Source organism: Crotalus tigris, unplaced genomic scaffold (assembly GCF_016545835.1).
Source record: "Crotalus tigris isolate CLP2741 ecotype Arizona unplaced genomic scaffold, ASM1654583v1 scf7180000018306.2785112, whole genome shotgun sequence".
Classification (NCBI taxonomy): Eukaryota; Metazoa; Chordata; class Lepidosauria; order Squamata; family Viperidae; genus Crotalus; species Crotalus tigris.
In genome coordinates, this window is record NW_024096934.1 from 633,040 (window position 1) to 653,607 (window position 20,568).

General features: G+C 44.6%; 1 protein-coding gene across 3 annotated transcripts in view; it reads right to left on the reverse strand.

The window, feature by feature from the left end:
• CLTC (clathrin heavy chain) overlaps positions 1 to 20,568 on the reverse strand; it is a 120,212-nt gene that overhangs the window by 49,827 nt on the left and 49,817 nt on the right. For all 3 annotated transcript variants that reach the window (XM_039350005.1, XM_039350006.1, XM_039350007.1), the window contains 7 exons: positions 19,924 to 20,037; positions 17,312 to 17,485; positions 14,024 to 14,221; positions 9,950 to 10,150; positions 4,975 to 5,127; positions 3,558 to 3,680; positions 1,247 to 1,384 (listed from right to left, as the gene is read on the reverse strand). In XM_039350005.1, the coding sequence (XP_039205939.1) occupies positions 1,247 to 1,384; positions 3,558 to 3,680; positions 4,975 to 5,127; positions 9,950 to 10,150; positions 14,024 to 14,221; positions 17,312 to 17,485; positions 19,924 to 20,037 (1,101 nt within the window). The remainder of the gene's footprint in view (positions 1 to 1,246; positions 1,385 to 3,557; positions 3,681 to 4,974; positions 5,128 to 9,949; positions 10,151 to 14,023; positions 14,222 to 17,311; positions 17,486 to 19,923; positions 20,038 to 20,568) is intronic.

Below are 20,568 nucleotides of genomic sequence, written 5' to 3' on the forward strand. Positions count from 1 at the left end.
CAAAATGCTTTCCTGTCACCTGGGCCGATTTGCCCTTTATGACACAGGCGACTCTTGGTTATTATTATTAGATTTTTATCTCGCCTTGATTATTTTTATAAATAACTCAAGGCGGTGAATATACCTAATGCTCCTTCTTCCTCCTATTTGGATGGAAAATAATCAAGGAGGGAACCAACCTAGAAATAAGTAGCAATCTCCTGACAGGTTAGAATAATTAATGACTTGCCTCCAGAAGTTGTGATTGCTCCAGCACTGAAGGTTTTAAAGAAGAGATTGGATAACCATTTGTCTGAGCAGGGGGTTGGACTAGAAGACCTCCAAGGTCCCTTCCAACTCTGTTATTCTGTTATTTCCCCCACAGCAACAATCCTGACAATAGGGTCGGGCTGAGAACGAGCAACAGGCCTAAAGTTACCCAGCTGACTTTTATGCCTAAGGCAAACTAGAACTCACAATCTTCTGGTTTCTAGGCCAACACTTTAACCACTAGACCAGGCTGCCTCTTATTATGCTTGTTGATTCTCTCTTCCGTACCATTTTTCCTAGCTCCCCACAATCTCTCACAGCAGCCTGCGGAAGTAAGGCTGCTGATTATAAGAAATCTGAATACTTTTCCGTATCCACTGCCGGCTCTTTTTTTTTTTTTTTTTAAACCAAGCCAGGTTTGCAGACCTGCTCATTCATGGCTTTAGAAGAACATTGCCCCAAAATGCTTCCAGTTTAGGGAAACTGGGTTTTCTTAATACCCTATCAAAATGGCAATCACAAGGAATTATTTTTAATAACTGTAATAATTTTAGAAAGCAACTCACTTTGATAAGCTTTTGATTTTAAAAAGAATGAACCCTTAAGTTCGGAACAAACTTTTGGAAATCTAATCATTATAAACTGTAATAATTTTAGACAGCCACTCACTTTGATAAGCTTTTAATTTTAAAAAGAATGAACCCTTAAGTTCGGAACAAACTCTTGGAAATCTAATCATTATAAAAGTACTAGCACCTGGTTTTAATCAGTTTAACTTCCATGTAAAACTGGAAGCTTCTGCCTGCAGGGAAATGAGCATTAAAGCATCTCTGCTATTTTTTTTTTTTTAAGGGCTAGAATGAGTCAAACTGAAATCCCTGATTTAAGGGTTTCTTTATAGGAGCTTTGCATCCAAATATTACTTCAAATTCCTGTGAGAGAAAAGTCCAAGAAATAGAGTAATTAAATCCTTTCGAGAACCAGGTGCAAAACCTACCTGAGGTGCGTGCATGAGATTCATTTCAAGCAGACGAGTTTGCAAAGGCCCTTCAGAGGGACGGTTGTTTTTAAGAGCATCCAAGAGAAAAGCCGTACACTGCTGGATCAGATTGTATTCCATAAACACATCTACTATCTGCAAAATAAAATAAAAGGGAGCACTTGTTTTAGATTCTTCCCACCCAAGGCAGATAAAGCCTTGTACAAACATTCCAGCAATATAGGGTGATCTCATTCAGACAAATCATGCGTGTTTAAAACTCCAAATGAATTTCGCATCTTCTTCTTGTTAAAAGTTCAAACCATTTCAAATCTGAAACCATTTTTAAACAGAGTTCTGATCTCATTAGTAGCTTTTCAACTTTCAAACAGCTCTATTTGCATCTGAATCATGTATTTTGAGCACAAAATGAGGTCTTGTCAAACATGGGACGTTCCTAGGAAAGAGTTTAAAACTCAAAATAGAGCCATATGAAAGGTTGAACTTTTCTATTCACTTCTGAAATGTTTCATATACAACAGAGGTCTTCAAACCTGGCCCTTTTATGACTTGTGGACTTCAACTCCCAGAATTCCTTAGCCAGGCACGCTGGCTGAGGAATTCTGGGAGTTGAACTCCACAAGTCATAAAAGGGCCAAGTTTGAAGACCCCTGATATACAACGACACTCAACTGTCTTTTCACAAAACCTGTTTTCATTTTAGTGCCAAATCCTGATACTGTATAACAGTATTTCTCAAATTTAAAATATGTGGACTTCAGCTCCCAGAATTCTCAGCCAGCATGCAACAGCTTAAAGCTGGCAAGGATAAGCAAAACTGCTATAGAATCCTACAGATTTCAAAAACTGCCTCAAGGACCCCCTCAAATCAGAGGAATATTCTTATTCCTTATTCCAGCTGCATGTCCTCAAGAGGCCATGTGAAAGATTTAGCAAGCAGGACCTGGGTCCATCAAGAAATGCCTGCTGAGACTTCACCTTCCACATGAGGTCAGGAGAACATGGATCTGTGCAGCCCCTATACATCCTGCAACATCCTCAAGACTGCTAAATACAAGCCCTTCCAGAGTCACATCACCTACCATTTTGCTCCTGAACAAATGGCCAGCTGCTAAATTTTACACCCCATCGTAAAGCTGAAGTCTTATATCCTCACTCTATTTATGACCAAACTGGGCTTATAGACCACACTGACTTAAGGCTCAAAATTGTTAAGGACCATCACATTCCCACATTCTGAATGCTCTGCAACATGGTTATTATCATGCTTGCTTAATGTCACCTTTTACTACCTTATTAATAAACCTTCACAACAGGGCACACACTCTGAATTTTGTGATTGCAACACTGCCAAATTTCCTGCTAGCATCACTCAATGCTACACAAAGTGCAAAGAGGTCAATGACTGGGAATGACAGAAACGTCAACGTGAAAAACAGGATTATTGGAGAAACAATCCAATAATTATTCCTTTAGATGCAACAAGTGGACTTTATAGGAAACCAAGAATCTCCGGGATAAAGCCATTTGTTGCAGCCTGATGGAGCAAACTTGTCACTGTGTAAGAAATTTTATGAACTGGAACAGCCATAGCAATAAACCAGCCACTGAGAACTGTTTTTGATTAAGACACAGTATTGGCTGTGTGAGGTATGCGATCCAGCCTAGGTCTGGGTGTGTCTTAGTCCAGTGGTGGTGAACCTATGGTACGTGTGCCAGAGGCGGCACTCAGAGCCCTCTCTGTGGGCACACGTGCTGTTGCTCCAGCCTTGCCTCCTCCCGTGACCCCCTCACCAACAGCCCCCCTGGAGGCTTGGAGCAGCGCAGCCAAGGACATGGCAGCCAGGCAGCATAGACAAGACTCTGCCCTCACAACCCCATCGCGCACAGTTGATGCTGCAGGGCGCGGGCAAAAAGCATGGCCGCAGTGGTGCTGCTGGGCTGCCTGGGCAGTCCGCGGGCCCTGGAGGTAGTGAGTGGGCCTGCGGGCAGGTGGGGTGGAGCAGGGGCGGGGCCAGTTTTTGGGCACTCGGTCTGTAAAAGGTTCGCCATCGCTGTCTTAGTCTTCTCTATTTTATTTTATTTTCTGATCTCCAAGTTAAGACTTGTTGATGTTCCTCAGAGCTGAATGAAACTGTATGTATCTTGTTTATATATATTTTATAGATAAAAGTTTTTCTAAACTATGCCTTCTGCTCATTTGGAATGTGTGCTTATTGGGGGGGCTTATTTTTGCGCTGGAAAGCTGTAAACTCTAACAAAACTGACCCAAATGTCCTTTTCTCTCTCTTTCCAGATCTTTCCTTACTTGTGTAATATCTGCCAGAGGTTCTTCATCCTGCACCAACATTTGGGCAAACTGCTGTCCTTGGTCCGGGCTGATCCGCATTACGTTCCTCAGGAGGAAGATCCAGTCTGGAGTGTAACCAACCTAGGAAGGGCATGTGAAGGCAGCAAAAGAAATATTTTATCAGCTTTGCTCTACTTTTGAGTGACATTATCTGTGTTTGGCTTGGTCACCTGTTAGACTGAAAACTGAAAAAGCTCAACCCGATTCATCTCCTAGCAGAGTTCACAGACCCCAAGATGCACCAATAAAGGAGGGTTGAAATGAGGGGTCCTTGGTGCTCTCTGAGCTTGCTTGTTTTCTTGCAAACCTTTCATTACCCAAATAATAAATAGTAAACATCTGCAAGAAAACAACTAAGCCCAGAGACCGCCAAGGTCCCCTCATCCCAAGATGTCTTGATTGGAACCAGCCTTATGAGTCTTTATTTTTCAGTTTGCTATGTGCTGTTCCTACCATGCGTGGTTTTTGTCCTTAAAAGGACTTAGAAGAATTGCCTCCTGTTGTGGTTCTTCATAAGCTAGGTGTTATAAGTCATTTTCAACAGAGGTGTGGCCTGGGAATTTTGGACGCAGAAATCAAACCAGGCCACTGAATGCGCTGGGTTATTTCACACAGGGATTAAGATCAAAGACTCTGATCAAAAGATGCACAGGATCTACCACAAGATGTGAGGGTGGCTATAAATTTGGCTGGCTTCAAAAAAAAAAAAAAAAGTTTCAGAGGGACTCTGAACAGCTAAATTGACTGCTTTGATCGAAGAAAAAAAACTTTAAGTCCTTTTGTTTTTACTTAGAAACCGCTTCTGGACTTTGTGCTTGAGGTGGAAAAAAAAATGAAAGTTGATTTTGGGTTCTACTGGTTAGACAGATTTGTTGTTATAAAAATGGCTAGTTCCATACAGCATTAACCTCGTGAGCTCTCAAGCTTCCTCCTTCCATTATATATTCAAGATGGACAGTGTTTAATATTTATCTGTTTCTTTATGTAGGGGTGTGGGTCTATACATATGTTGTACATAGTATGTTTAGGTGTGTGTCATGTATGTGTCTCACTTTGAGAGTGGGCAACTAAATTTCATTTTTGATGTGTGCCGTTGTGCCCACAGTAAAAAAATGACAATAAAGGTTATCTTATCTTATCTTATCTTATACTATTATGTAAAAGTAAAAAGTTGAGGTTTGAGGTTACTGTTTTATTCGACTGTACCAGAGGGAGTTGGAAAGTCAATGCCTTTTTTTTCCCTTTTTCTCCCTTATTTTTTACACTTCTCCTTTCCCCTTTCCCCTCTTTATTTGCTTTTGCATTTTTTTTATATTACAAACTAATAACAATGTTGAAAAGGTAAAAAAAAAAAAGTTTCAGAGGAACTAATTACCTTCTTGGCGTACAGCACAATCTTCTGAACTTGCCCCGTTTCAGCAAAACACTGAATGACCTTATTGGGAACGTTAGCCCGTAGGTAGACGCTCAAGGCCAAGGTGGGGTCCACAGACTTCACGAGGTCTCCCAGTTCTTCAGAGCATTCCAACTGTTTAAAAGCAAGCATTGCAGAGATTGGGTTTTGAGGGTTGTTTTTTTAATACCCAATAGTATGCTAAATATATAAAACAAACTGCAAGTAGAAATGTTTCCCCAGGTCTGCAAATGTGACAAGTAGTTGGGGAAACATGCATCCTAAGGAAACTTCCAAAATATAATATTCGTTTTGTGAATAGTATATGATTCCCCCCCCCCCCGCCAGCTCCTATATGATGGGACCTATGCTGCATTGCAGGAACATCTTAACCCTTGGCAATTTTAAGACCTGTGGACTTCAACTCCCAGAATTCCTCAGCTAGCCATGCTGGTTGAAGTCCACAGGTCTTAAAGTTGCCAAGATTGGACACCCCTGTCTTAAGGATTATGTCAACGCTGCAAATACTGTATATTCTTGCTTTGACAATATGCAGAACTGTCTGGTATTTTTAGAGTTAATGCAGAGCATAAGAGAGAGGAAGGAAACCTTTGACCTTCACACTAATTGGATAACGGGTGATATATGACAGCTAATTTAGGGAGGGAACATGCTGATAATTTAACTGCTCAGAGGAAGAGAACTTAGATCTTAGCATAGACTTCGTTATGCCTGTGCCGACATTTTGAAGCAATAAAAGACTTTTAGGGAAATCAATGCCTGGAAGTTCTTTGAAGTGTTTCATTAGCCGGAACCATAACATATTATATCAGGATGACATTAAACAATGAGTGGCACTTTGGATGAATGTCAATAATAGAAACAAATTAAACACTGGGCAGTGCCTGATGCAATTAGTCCTCAATACACAAGCAAACCAAGAAGAAAGCCACAAATATACCTTGCCAGGGAAGGTGACGTTGGAGGAAGAAAGCAAAATCCCTTTCAGAAGAGCTGTCCTTGACCAGTCACCAAAGGGTCAAGTGTTAAACCCCCAGTCAAGAATGAAGACAGATTGAGATTTAAGCGTGGCTGCTTAAACGCCTTCACTGTAAAACTAAAATAGCTAAGGAACTCAGCTTTTGTTCTCAGTCTTTTTTTCCATCCCCATCTTCAAGAAGAGAGAGGGAGAAGGGTGAGCTGAATCCAAAAATGAAGTTCAAAACAATAAAGATTAAAGTGCAGGCAATATCTTAGGTCAGGGGTGTCAAATTTGCGACGTCACACAACATATTGGGCCAGTTTTGCCATTACCGGGGTGGGTGCGGCTTCCGGATGATGTGTGCAGCCCGCAGGTCGGCAGTTTGACACCCCTGTCTTAGATTGCTTGCTTGCACTCATGTTAGAAGCACCGAGGCTTCCAGGTTGAAAAGACTAGCTGAAGATAACACCATTGCCTGGGGGATGTGTAGCTGGAGGCTCCTTTCACGTCCCTGACAGGAGCTGAAGCAAAGGACAGGAATTCAATCCTGCCCCAGAAGGATGGGAACTCAACCCATCTCCCACAGCAACACTCAGGTCTCGAACGCAAACGTGCTAACCTCCATCCCAGCGTCCTAACTACACAAGGCACCATGCTCCCTATCTTACATTATTTTAATACGCTTCCTTGGGAAATTCAATAGTGAAAAAAGCAAGGTTCTACATTTAGGCAAGAAAAAACAAATGTACAGGAATAGTATAGGGGCTACCTTGCTCAATAGTAGTAGTTGTGAGAGGGACCTCGGAGTCCTAGTGGACAATCACCTAAATATGAGCCGGCAGTGTGCTGCAGCTGCCAAAAAGGCCAACACAATGCTAGGCTGCATTAACAGAGGGACAGAATCAAGATCACGTGAAGTGTTAATACCACTTTACAAGGCCTTGGTAAGGCCACACTTGGAATAGTGCACCCAGTTTTGGTCATCACGATGTAAAAAAGATGTTGAGACTCTAGAAAAAGTACAGAGAAGAGCAACAAAGATGATTAGGGGACTGGAGGCTAAAGCATATAAGGAATGGCTCTGGAATTGGATCTGTCTAGTTTAATGAAGAGAAGGACGAGGGGGGATATGATAGCAGTCTTCCAATATCTCAGGGGCTGCCACAAAGAAGAGGGAGTCAAGCTACTCTCCAAAGCAGCTGAAGGCAGGACAAGAAGCAACGGATGGAAACTAATCAAGGAGAGAAGCAACCTGGAATTAAGGAGAAACTTCCTGACAGTTAGAACAATTAACCAGTGGACAATGGAACAACCTGCCTCCAGAAGCAGTGAATGCTCCAACATTGGAAGTTTTTAAGAAGAGACTGGACAGCCATTTGTCTGAAATGGTATAGGGTTTCCTGTCTCAGCAGGGGGTTGGACTAGATGACCTCCAAGGTCCCTTCCAACTTTATAAAAAATTAAATAAGGTAACTACATTTAGAAGTCCAGCTATGGAGTTGAATAACCTTTGACTCCAAGGAGTTAAGTTACTAATAAGGGTTATCAGAAGGCAAAGGGATTAAATTAAATCCTGTAACAGAAATAAAAAACCTCTGGGGGAAAAAAAAACACCTTTAAGATGCAATTAGGCCAGAGCATTCATTAAATAAGGACCAGCATTGTCTCAATGCAATTGCTGAATGAGGAATGTAATTCCGAGGTTGTGGTTATAGATGACAAAAGAAGAACATTGTTGTTTCGATTAAGAAAAGACAAAGTTTTTACAGATTCCAGCCCCATCAGCCACACCCCAGGGTTTGAAAAAATGTGTAGCAAATGTCTGGAAATTTCAAATCCCGATTCAAGTACAGAATCCCAAAGACTTGATCAATTGTAATCAATGGGGTCACAAACTGATGCAGGGCACTAGAATCTTATAATGATTTTAGCTTTTCTAAGTCTTGCAATATTTTGGACCAGAGAGATTAAGTCTTCTGAGATTTTTTTGCTATGGGGGGGAGGGGGGGGAGAGATGATTTATATTTTGGCATTAGACCTAAGTCGTAATATGCTTATAGGAAAGCATCAGTCCATCAGCTGGAACAACGGGAACCGACAGCTGATGGAAAGGTCAGTAATTTAAGGGCAACATTACGTAATTCAGCTACAGAGCTGAAAGGCAATTTCCTCTCCTTTCATTTGCCAGGAAATGCCAGCCAGGAGCCAAAGTCCTCCATACCCATCTGTGAGCTGGCAGTTTTCAATGGTTCTCTAGGCTGCATCAACAGAGGGAGAGAATCAAGATCACGGGAAATGTTAATAACACTTTATAATGCCTTGGTAAGACTATAGTTGGAATTCTGCATCCAGTTCTGTTTGCCAAGACATAAAAAAAGAAGTCGAGACTCTCTAGGAAGACTGCAGAGAAGAGCAACGAAGGTGATTAGGGGCCTGGAGGCTAAAATCTACAAAAAACGGTTGCAAAAATTGGGCATGTCCAGTTTAATGAAGAGAAGGACGAGGGGGGGACATGATAGCAGTCTTCCAATATCTCAGGGGCTGCCCCCAAAGAAGAGGGAGTCAAGCTGTTCTCCAAAGCACAGCAGGAAAAGAAGCAACAGATGGAAATTAATCAAGGAGAGAAGCAACCTAGAACTAAGGAGAAACTTCCTGACAGTGAGAATAATTAACCAGTGGAACCACCTGCCTCCAGAAGTTGTGGGTGCTCCAACACGGGAGGTTTTTAAAAAGAGATTGTGTAGCCATTTGTCTGAAATGGTATAGGGTTTCCTGCCTGAGCAGGGGATTAGACTAGAACAGTGGTTCTCAACCTTTTTAATGCCGCGACCCCCAACCGGTCGTAAGCCGAGGACTACTCAACCAGTCATAAGTCGAGGACTACTCAACTGCAGCACCGTTTGCAGAATGGGACTTTTGGCGGGCTCAGCAGGGCAGAGACAGCCTGGACAATTCCTATTGGCTTTTGAAAGCCAATAGAATTAGACTCTATTCAAGAGAGTCTATTCTATTGGCTTTCAAAAGCCAATAGAATAAAAGGAAGTAGCACAGCTAAGGAAAAGGGGGGGGGGGAATGGCGGACTGCGTTGTTTGACGACCCCCGTGAAATGGTCGTTCGACCCCAAATGGGGTCCCGACCCACAGGTTGAGAATCACTGGGCTAGAAGACCTGCAAGGCTTCTTCCAACTCTGTTATTCTCTGCCATGATACCAATCCGAAGAGCAACACTGTCCAGCAGAAGCTACGTAATCTGAACTCAAAACCATTTCTATTTCCTTGGAGGCAGATGGGTGCTGTCAGAATTACCATCACACGATTTGAGCTTCGCATTTGCTAGCTGCTAGTCCGCCCTGAATTATTGGGGAGGGGAGGGAAGAGCTGGCCGGGAATGGGGGAGGAAGGCTAACAACTCACTGTACCTTCCCGAGAAACCGTCTCAAGATCAAAGCTCTGGGAATGGAAAGCAATGGCTCACCGACCAGCCTGTTGAAGAGACCGTTCCCAAAACAATTTATTCAAATATAATTGGACAGTAAAGGACCAGGGGAGAAGAGGAATGGGATGGGGAAAGTTAACCGAGAAACTTTGGCGTGCAAACGTCAGCTCTGGCTTTGCTATACTGTATTCCATTCAGCTTTTAGTGAAGTATACCTTTCAACACGAACGGAGTCGAGGGCCTTTCTTGCATAGAGCAGGGGTCTGTCTCCAACCGTGGCCACTTTTATGACTTGTGGACTCCAACTCCCAGAATTCCTCAACCAGCATGGCTGGCTGAGGAATTCTGGAAGTTGAAATCCACAAGTCATAAAGTCACCAAGGTTGGAGACCTCTGGTCTAGAGGACCAATTGGGGGCAGGTCTGACTGGTGGCCTCTACACACAATTGGAGAGACTGGACCCAGCAGACAGGATGAATTCCAGCTGTTGGTGGGCCTCCATCTTCAAAGGTGCCCTCCTACCAAGCACACGGCTTACCTTGTCTTCTTTCAACCATTTCTCCAGGAGCTGCTTGCGCCCTTGCTGGAGGACAGGCCGACACAGTTCCAGGGACTCATATTTGTTCAGCTGCCCTTGGTCTAGCAGAATTCCAAAATATTGAAGCAGAGGAGATGTCTGACCTGGCTGCGCTGGGACACTCTGGAACCGGCGGATGGTGTCTGGAGTACGCAATATTCCCTTAAAAAAAAAAAAGGGCAGATAAAATACATCATCTATTTGTCATGGTTCCGACAGATGAAACTCTTTAAAGAACTTCTGAGGCATTGTTTACTTTAAAGAATCTTTATTTGAGAAGCATAGCATTAGTGCTAACACAGTCAAAGCCAAAAACTGGATTCCTGTCCCCCTGAGCACATAGTATCAAAGCACAATTCCCTCCTCCAACTAACAGTCATAAATTCTCCAATTAGTTTGAAATGCAGGCTTTCCCACCAGTTCTCCAGCCCGGCCAATTCTTATCATCTCTTATTTCAATAACCTTTGTTCACACACTAGGTTCAGTATTGTTATGTCTAGCTAAACTCTCATGCACATTCCTCCTCGCAGCAGCATCTAACTCAGTGTTTCTCAACCTTGACAATTTTAAGGCACGTGGACTTCAACTCCCAGAATTCCACAGCCAGCAATGCTGGCTGTGGAATTCTGGGAGTTGAAGTCCACGCGCCTTAAAATTGTCAAGGTTGAGAAACACTGATCTAACTCTAACTGTAAAATATAAGAAGAAAATGGTTGCATCTCCATCTGTTGTCAAAGCAAAAACATCCGATGTTAGCACCGTTGACACTATTCATTGCACATCAGTCAAGAAGAACCGTATAAGTTATTAAATAAACTATTGGCAGAACCTTTAAATCAGTGTGTCTTAACCTTGATGACTTGGACTTCAACTCCCAGAATTCCCTAGGCAGCCATTCTCACCACTGTGCCACCAGGGTTCAGGGCTGAAGTCACCAAGACTGACTAACACTGCTTTAGACCGCTATTTTCTACTTTTGGCACCTTCCACACGTTTGGGGTTTAACTCCCACCATTTCCTAGCCAGTCTGGCCATCGTCGAGTGCCAGGTGGGTGTGGCCAATTGGGTGGGCGTGGCCCATTGGTGGGCATGGCTGCGGTGGTAACGGCAGACTGGGTGGGACTAAAAAGTTCAATCAATTCCAACTTTGCAAGATCTTTTTTTTTCCCGGGAGGAGTTGAAATTGACTGATTGATTGAACCTTTTTTTTTCCCCACATGGCGGCGGAGGCCTAAAGCAAAAAGGTTTTATAAAACCCAGCTGAAGGCCTAGGACTGGGGCGACGGCGCGCGTGCCCAGAGAGGTCTCTGAGTGCCGCTTCTGGCACCAGTGCCATAGGTTCGCCACCACTGGTCCAAGCTCTTAAGAAATTTTAATGCATTGATTTGATTGAGGTAACCCGCAGGCTTGTATCTGATGATTAGGTTAGTGTTTGTATTTATTAAGTATTCCTTTCTATTCTCCCCCCCCCCACCTCTTTTTTAATTTATTCGGAGATGTGTTCACATCTGTGAATCTTCCAAGTAAACCGCAGACAGTTCTGTGACTACAGTAAAGTTGGTCAGTTGTTCAAATGTAGAATATGAGCACACACAGAAATATTGAGCTGTCAAAGATCACAGTCGGCGCGTACTTTCTCACAACAGCCGAGAGGAAATGCCGGAAGGGAAGAGAATCGGAGACAGGAAGTAAACAGGAAAGAAATTATGGGACGGTTTCAAACGCCCACAATTCAGTTTGGCTCAGCTACAAGGCGTGTTAAGAAGAAAATTCACAGAAAATAAAAGATTTGAAGGAAGTTATCAGGTGGCATAAATACAGCTTTTCTGGGAGATTTTCAAGCATAGAAGAAAGTTTAGGGAATGTAGGTGATGGACCTGAAAGAACCAGGTTAATGGGCAAAGAACCAGGTTAAATGGTCAGCAAGGAAAATAACATGGATATCTGGCTCTACCAATTGGCCTGGGGCCCCAATTGTGTGTGTGTGTGTGTGTGTGTGTTTCATGCTGGAAGTAGTGGACTAGAATGAAGATCCCACCCACACTCCATTGAGTCCTGGTTCTTAATTTTTCTAATTTCTGATAATGTTAATATATAAATGTTTTGCATTTTTGCTTTAATAATTTGTTCAGATGTCCAGAGTCACCCGGCAGCCAAATGGGCAGCATATAAAATTTATATACCGGTAGTCCTCAACTTTCAACCGTAGGTTTAGCAACTGTTCCAGGTTACGACGGCACTGAAAACGGCGACTTGCAACCACCGCCGCAGCATCTGCAGGGTCACGTGATCAAAATTTGGGCTCTTGGCAATCATGATAAGCAAAGTCAATGGGGGATCTGGATCCCTGAATGGCTGTGTCAAGGTTGCACCAGCAAAGCAAGCTTCAAGCTTGACAGGCTGTGTGATTTGCTTAACTTGTTTTCAAAGGAAAGGACACGGCCCCCAGAGATTATTAAAGCAGAAAGACTAGCTCCCATTCTCACCCTGATCAACTATAATTTATCCTGGAAGAGAACCAAGGTGGTGGTCTCCTATTGCCAGCTGCGCACTTCCTTCTGATTGGAAACTACCATAGCAATAGCACTTAAGACTTATAGCACAGTGCCTTACAGACCTCTCTAAGTGGCTTAGTGAGTCAGCCTATGACCCCCAACAATCTGGGTCCTCATTTTACTGACCTCAGAAGGATGGAAGGCTGAATCAACCTTGAGCCAGTCAGGATCGAACTGCTGGCAGTTGGCAGAGTTAGCCTGCAATGCTGCATTCTAACCACTGGGCCACCACAGCTGAAAAGTCTTCAGTCAAACTATAGGCAGGAGCCCTCCCAGTCTAGTTTCGGAATGAACTTGTATGTGTGTGTGTGTGTGTGTGTGTATGTGTGACTTGCTTCCCCCATTTTTTTTCTAAAGTCCACCATGTACCTTTACATTTGAACCACTGCAAAAAGGGCATGAAAAGGCACCAATGGCGATTTTAACTGTCATTCCACCCAGAGTTACCCTGAGGTCAGATGGGTGGCCAGTAAATTTTATAAATAAATTATACATTATAAATAAATTATACATAAATAAATTCCAAGCCACATACTTAAGTCAGGGCAATTGCCAACCAATGGCCAAGAAAGGCTGAGGCTCAGGTCACCCATCGATTTGCAAGTGACAGCCCCATAAGGACTAGCAATGCTCCCTAATTCAGGTAAGTCCTCAACTTACAACTATTTATCAACCGTTCGACAGTACAGCAGCATTGGGAAAAGTGACTTATAACCAGTCGTACGACCATGTCCCAGAATCCCCCAGGTCTCAAAGTCCTGTGATTGCCATTCGCAACCTTCCCAGCCAGCTTCTCACAAGCAAAGTCAAGACGGGAAGCTGGATTGGCTTAATGCACGATTTGCTTAACAACTCCCACGAATCGCTTATCAACCGTGGGGAAAAGGGCCGTAAAATCAGGCGCAATGCACCAAGCCAGAGGTCCCCAACCTATGGGCCGCGGCCCGGTCTGTAGTCTCTTGACCACAAGAATGGCTAGTGAGGACGTGCACGTGTGCATGTACCCTCCCCACTTGCGCTAGTGCTGCTGCGCAGGTGCTAGCAGGCGTTTGGCATGCGTGGGGGCGCTAGCGCTGCCGCCAGCATCACGTGGGCACTAGAGGCCTGTTTGTGCATGTGCGCAGGTGTTGGCCTCACCAGGGGTGTCACGGGTGCGCACGGGTGCTAGCACCACCGTTGTGGGTACACCAGTTTTGTGTGTGTGCACAAACACACCCGTACATTTCCCTGCTCCTCCATTTCCCTCTGGGCTGCCAACCCAGAAAGGTTGGGGAGTTGTGCACTAAAACCACCAACTTGCTTAGCAATAGAAATTCTGAACCCCAACTGTGGTCATCAGTTGAGGGCTACTTGTACATCAGTGCCAAAAAAAAAAAAAAAAAAACTCAAACAAACAGGCAGGACGTGAAGGGAGGATTCAGACCTGACTAGTGGATAAACCAGAAGACAAAGCATGGATCACGTGGACATTTTCCATACCTTCGGGGCATTTGCCGCTACTTTGGCTGCTTCTGAGTAGCTCCCTTGGGCAAAAAGGGCATTGAACTTTCGGGCAAAGAGCTCTTCAGCACCGGCAAGATTGTTACGGACAGCCATTCGTAAGGCCAGGTCGGGATTCTGCAGCACATTGGTGATGTACGGGATAATGTTCTCTTCCTCCACACATACGGAAAGCACCTGAAATGCAGGGAGAGAGAAGGACCGTGGTTCCTCATTAGGATCTCTTGCATTTTTTTCTTTTCTTTTTAAATAATAATAATTTTATTAAGTCTATCAAGCTGTAAAATACAAAAGAAAGTGAAAGTAGTGGGGAAATGGGGGAGAACAAAGGGAAGAGAAAGAACTGGAGGATAAAGGGCTAAAAAGAAAAGGACAAGATGGGCTTCTGACTCTTTAGTGCCTCATAGTAATATTGCAGCGTCAACTTTTTATCAATATAGCAGTAGCGCTTAGGCTTATATACCGCTTCCCGGTGCTTTACAGCCCACTCGGAGCAGTTGACAGAGTCAGCATATGCCCCTCCCCACAATTTGGGTCCTCGGGAGGATGGAAGGCTGAGTCAACCTTGAGCCGGTCAGGATCGAACTCCTGGCTGTAGGCAGAGTTTGCCTGCAATACTGCATTCTAACCACTGGGCCACCAGGGGTGTAAGTATAAAAATGTACTGGCCGTTTTTATAACAACAAACCTATCTAATCAGCACTCTTGATGTTGGGTTTTGCCGATTGATACCGTTTGTGGTTACAGAGCTGGGGCCAGTATTTGGTAAGTTGGTAAAGAAAAAAGTTACCCCTGTAATTTTACTTTGTACTTTACTGTGCTAAAAAAAGTTGGAAGTCAATGCCTTTTCTTTTCTTTCCCCCTATAAAAAGGGGCAGGCAACCTTGGCTCTTTTATGACTCGTGGACTTCAACTCCCAGAATTCCTGAGCCGACATGGCTCAGCTTGGAAACCTTTCCATTTCTTCTCAGCATGGCTGGCTCAGGAATTCTGAGAGTTGAAGTCCAGGAGTCATAGAAGAGCCAAGGTTGCCGACCCCCTGCCCTATACCGACACCTCTCTTTCCCCTTTCTTATTTTCCTATCATCTTTATTTTCGTTTGTATTTTATACTATAATAATTTTTATTTAAAAAAAAAATTAAAAACCCATGGCAGTAGAAAAACAATTGTCTTTGGGCTTCTATGAGTGCCTCTTCCAGGCTGCTAACCAGATGCCAGATGGATCCTTTTCTTTTACTTTTTTTTGAAGGAGCTATAGTAGCTTACTAAGAGATTAATATGATCAGGGGAATGACGACAGCTCTTATTAAAGTGTTGTTTAATCTTAATGGAATTCCAGCACTAACAGCATGCTCTGTTCAACATCAGAGCATTTTTTTTGAGATCCTTAATCTTGCTCCCTCCGCTACCTACCCAGACATAGATCCTAAAATCATATTCAAGCGACTTATTTTTCTTCTTGCAAATCCTAGCTCAGTGATGGTGAACCTTTTAGAGACTGAGTGCCCCAAAACCGCCCCTGCCTCCACGCCTATCCCACTCCGTGCCCCCCCATTCTGCCCCCCATAAGGCCACCCACCACCTCCACGTCCCACTGCAGCAGATCACCCAGGCGGCGCAGCAGCGCCATGACAGCCACATCCTCCACCCGTGCCTTGCAGCATCATCTGCACGTGACGGGGCGCAAGGGCTGAGTCTTGTCCCCGCTGCCATGTCCTTGACTGTGTTGCTCCGTGCCGGTTGTGCTCGGGGGCGACTCTCCTCCGGGGAGGGGGGGCTGCTGGTGATAAGGGGGCCATGGCGGGAGGCGGGGATGGGGCAACAGCATGCGTGCCCACTGAGAGGGCTCTGAGTGCCGCCTCTGGCACGCATGTCATAGGTTCGCCACCACTGTCCTAGCTCAAAGCTGTGACTTCTGCAGCAGTTGGAGTCACCAGATGCACTCCAGATCTGGTGGGACTATAAACTCCGTGACTGAAAGCCATTGTAGTTCCACACATCTGGGGAACATCTGGCTGGGGGAAAAACTGCCTCGGAGCAATCATAAAGGCAGCTCACAGGCTCTGCAAACTTCTGTCGCATCTTAAGAATGTGTACTTTCTCCCTTATCACATGTTGGGTGATCAAAGAGCATGTTTGCTCTGAAATGCAGTTAAGGATTATGGAGAGGCCCGTCCATCCCTGGCATCAGAGTGTGTGCGACTACGAAGCAGTAACAGATTAACAAGAGAAAAGCGCACGCACGGATTGTCTTGTGTGCTTTTCAGGAGACAAAGAGGATAAGAGGCAGCTTTTGGATCAAAGAGCTGTAAAGCTTCAGGGTATGCCTTCTCCTTAACCCAAAGCACCCCATTTTTATTTTCACTATTTATTTATTTATTTTGCAGGAGAAGGAAATCTCAGGACCAGCAACGAACCAGTTTGGCAGCTCCAATTCCTGGCAGGAAGGCAGCCCTCTACAGTTGACAGCAGGCCAGAACTGAAAGGCGGTATCCTCGGGATCAAGAAAGATCTTTCAAGGTCGATGCTGTTAAACATTGCCAAGAGCAGCTTTTCCACAGGTTGTGAACTTTGACCTACTGCTATTCAAACACAAGCCTTTGGACTTATTTTGCGGAACGGGCAGCAACACCAAGGTTTGATGGTGGTGGACTTACAATCCAAATGACTGCATGAAATTTTAGCTAGGCAGCAACACCAAGGTTTGATGGTGGTGGACTTACAATCCAAATGACTGCATGAAATTTTAGCTAGTCAGCTAAACGTTCAAGAAAAATGGCAACATTTTCAAGGTGGCCCTTGACTAACAACCATTTGGTTAGGGGCCATTCGAAGTTGCGAAGGTACTGGAAAAATTGACCGGTGGCCGTTTTTCACACTAACGACCGTGGCAGCATCCCCGTGGTCATGTGATCAAAATTTGAACACTTGGCAACTGGCTCGTACTTAGGACGGATAGTGTCCCTGGGGGGGGGGTCATGTGACCGCCTTCTGCGACCTTCTGACAAGCAAAGTCAATAGGGAAGCCTGATTCACTTAACAACCGTGTTACTAACTTAACGACTGCTTTTGATTGACTTAGTTGGGGCCAGAAAGTTCATAAAATGGGGCAAAGTGTCTTGCTTAGGAATGTAAATTTGGGGCTCAATTGTGGTTGTAAGTCAAAGGTCACCTGTACAGGTGGAGTCATGGACCCACCTGGCCTCAATCCGTTAGCACACAACTACTTCCTAAGCCCCCCCCCCCAAACATTAAAGCCTCATTACCTGTCCTTTCCTGTTGACCCCAATAATTCCAGCCGTGGCTTCGTGTGGCGCAGTCACGAAGATCGTTTCTCCACTGATTCTGTTCATGTAGATGCAGGTACCTGTTTCAAGGTCGTACAGATGGATGTAACCGTATTTTGTGATCAGGAAGACCACATCGTGCTTCTCGCTAATCTGCAAACAGAAAGAGGAGACCAAGAAGGGTTGTTATCCCAGGGAACATACTGTGCCACCAAAGGCAGTTCAAGGTATGTGATATAAGCCAAATAAGTTACTACAGTCTTCTGAATCAAGCTTCAGTCCTACTCGTAGCAACAGCTAGCCTGCATTAAATAAATCTTACTTCATCCATTCCCAGGTTTCAAAAATGTTAGTAGACTTTATGTGCGCCCGGTAAGATAAAAGGCTTATATGAGTCTGTAGGGTGTAATGGTAAGGCAGTGGTGGCGAACCTATGACACGGGTGCCAGAGGCGGCGCACAGAGCCCTCTCTGTGGGCACGCGCGCCATTGCCCCAGTCCTAGGCCTTCAGCTGGGTTTTATAAAACCTTTTCGCTTTAGGCCTCCGCCGCCGTGTGCAAAAAAAAAAAAAGTTCAATCAATTTCAACTTCTTGCGGGAAAACAAAAGATCTTGCAAAGTTGGAATTGATTGAACTTTTTAGTCCCGCCCAGTCTGCCGTTACCATTGCAGCTACGCCCTCCCAATGGGCCACACCCACCCAATGGGCCATGCCCACCCGGCATTCGACGATGCATAAGTGGGTTTTGGGTTGCAGTTTGGGCACTCTGTCTCTAAAAGGTTCGCCATCACTGGGTTAAGGCATCAGGCTAGAAACTGGGAGACTGGGAATTCTAGTCCTGCCTTAAACGTAAAAGTCGACTGGGTGACTTTGAGCCAATCATCAGGAGACTCTGAGTTCTAGTCAGAGCTATCTTACCTAGTTCTAGCTATCTTACATGAAAGCCAGCTGGGTGACTTTGGACAAATCACCAGGAGACTGTGAGTTCTAGTCCAACTTTAGGCATAAAGCCAGCTGGGTGACCCTGGGCCAGCTCTTTCTCTCAGCCCCAGGAAGGTGGGAATAGTCAAACCACTTCTGAAAACAAACTTGCCAAGAAAACTGCAGGAATTGCTAAGAATCAGACTCAACTGAATAGAAGGGGAAAGAATAAGGTAGAGCAGACTCATATGTAGACCGAAAGCTGCTTTTATTACTACGACTATTGTAAAAAAAAAAGTCTTGCAAGACTGAATGTATTTCCTTTCCTCCCGATCTTCAGGTAAATTTGAGGGAAGAGGACTCTCTCAGATGCTTTCCTAAACCACTTCCTTGGCCTGGGTTCAACCTTCCTTTATCTCATCCTTGCCTGGTAACAGATCCTCCCTGTGTCCTTCAAGCCCCCCCCCAAAAAATATGCCCACTGTTATGGTTCCGGCTAATGAAACACTTCAAAGAACTTCCAGACATTGATTTTCCTAAAAGTCATTTATTGTTACAAAATGTCGGCACAGGCATAACGGAGGGATGCTAAGATCTAAGTTCTCTTCCTCTGAGCAGTTAAATTATCAGCATGTTCCCTCCCTAAATTTGCCCTCATATATCACATTATACAATTAGTGTGAAGGTCAAAGGTTTCTTTCCTCTTTCTTTCCCGGGCTTTACCCCCATCCCCCTTCTGCTCTGTATTAACCCCATAAATACCAGACAGTTCTGCATATTGTCAAAAGCAAGAATATATAATATTTGCAGCGTTGACACCCACTGCACTTTCCTCCCACGGTGTTAATGCTTTTCTGCACATGATTTTTAAAAGAACACAAACAGACGTTTAGGATGATGAACTCTGCTCTTATAAAACCACAAGGCATGCAGATTCCTGGTTGATCAAAAATACAATATGCTCATATAGATTGTTTGAACTGTCCAACTGCCAAGTTGCAAAGCTACCCAGAGGAAGGATCAAGAGGCCCACTGACTGTATGCCTACAGAAGCCCCCCAAATACCTGAACTTTGCTCTGTAAAAAGCAGCTACAACTTTAAACGCAAGACTGCCAAGAGCTGGGCAGTCTTGAGGTTTGCGAATTCGTTTGGGGCCTTGACATGATTCCTTTTAAGCCCTTCTATTATTTAGTTAGCCATTTGGATCCCACTTTGTTATTTCTACAAATAACTCAAGGCAGCAAACACACCCTCCTCCTCCTGTTTTCTCAGCAAATAACCCTGTGAAGTGGGTTGAGCCGAGAGTGAGTGACTGGCCCAAAGTCACCCAGCTGGCTGCCATGGCTAAGACAGGACTAGAACTCACAGTCTCCTGCTTTCTAACCTGGTGACTTAACCACTAAACTAGGAATGTCAAGCCTTGACAACTTTAAGACTTGTGGACTTGTGGACTTGTGGACTTGTGGATTTGTGGACTTGTGGACTTCAACTCCCAGAATTCCCCAGCCAGCCATGGGTGGAAGTTGAAGTCCACTAGTCTTAAAGTTGCGAAAGCTAGACACCACACCCCTGCATTAGATCAAATTGGACTGCATGGCCAGACAGCCTGCCTATTCCAAAGCTTTCCAGGAAGAACACAGAAAGGCTGTTCCTGGATAATATACCATACCTGCATTGCTACTGGGAAGTCATTCTGGGCTTCCGGTGGAAAGAAGACGTCTACGGCTTTCTTGGGGAATGGCTGGTTTCCGGTGGGGGGTGCCCCAACCTCAATAATATGCAGCTGTACAGAAAGAAATCAGATCAGAGGCCATGTTTAGAAAGGAATCTACGCTTGCCAATACTTCTGTTTTATCAAACAAGAAGAGAGGAATGTCCCATGGCTAAAAATGTAGACTAGACCAGGGCTTTTCAATCTTTTTACCCATTGTACCACTTTTAGGTTATGGTAATATCCGCCTAGCAAGGTGTCAAAAACTTGATGACCCCCCCAAAAAAGGAAAAAAGTGATAAAAGTACAGATAGTCCTCGACTTACAACAGTTCGCTTAGTGACTGTTCGAAGTTACAATGGCGCTGAAAATAGTGCCCCCCAAGCCACAGCCGAGCAAGACACCTGCCTGCCCGCCCGCCCAGCGGCGCTCTTACTCCTGTCCGAGATTTTCATTGTTGTGAGCATTTCTGTTGAGGATTGGCAGCAGGGGTGGGGTGGGGGGGGTGTTTGGTTTTTATTTCCCCCCCCCCCCGGTCTGCTGGGTGGTTGCAGCAGGTTTTGGTCACTTCACATGAGCCTGGGACACTGTGACCGTCATAAA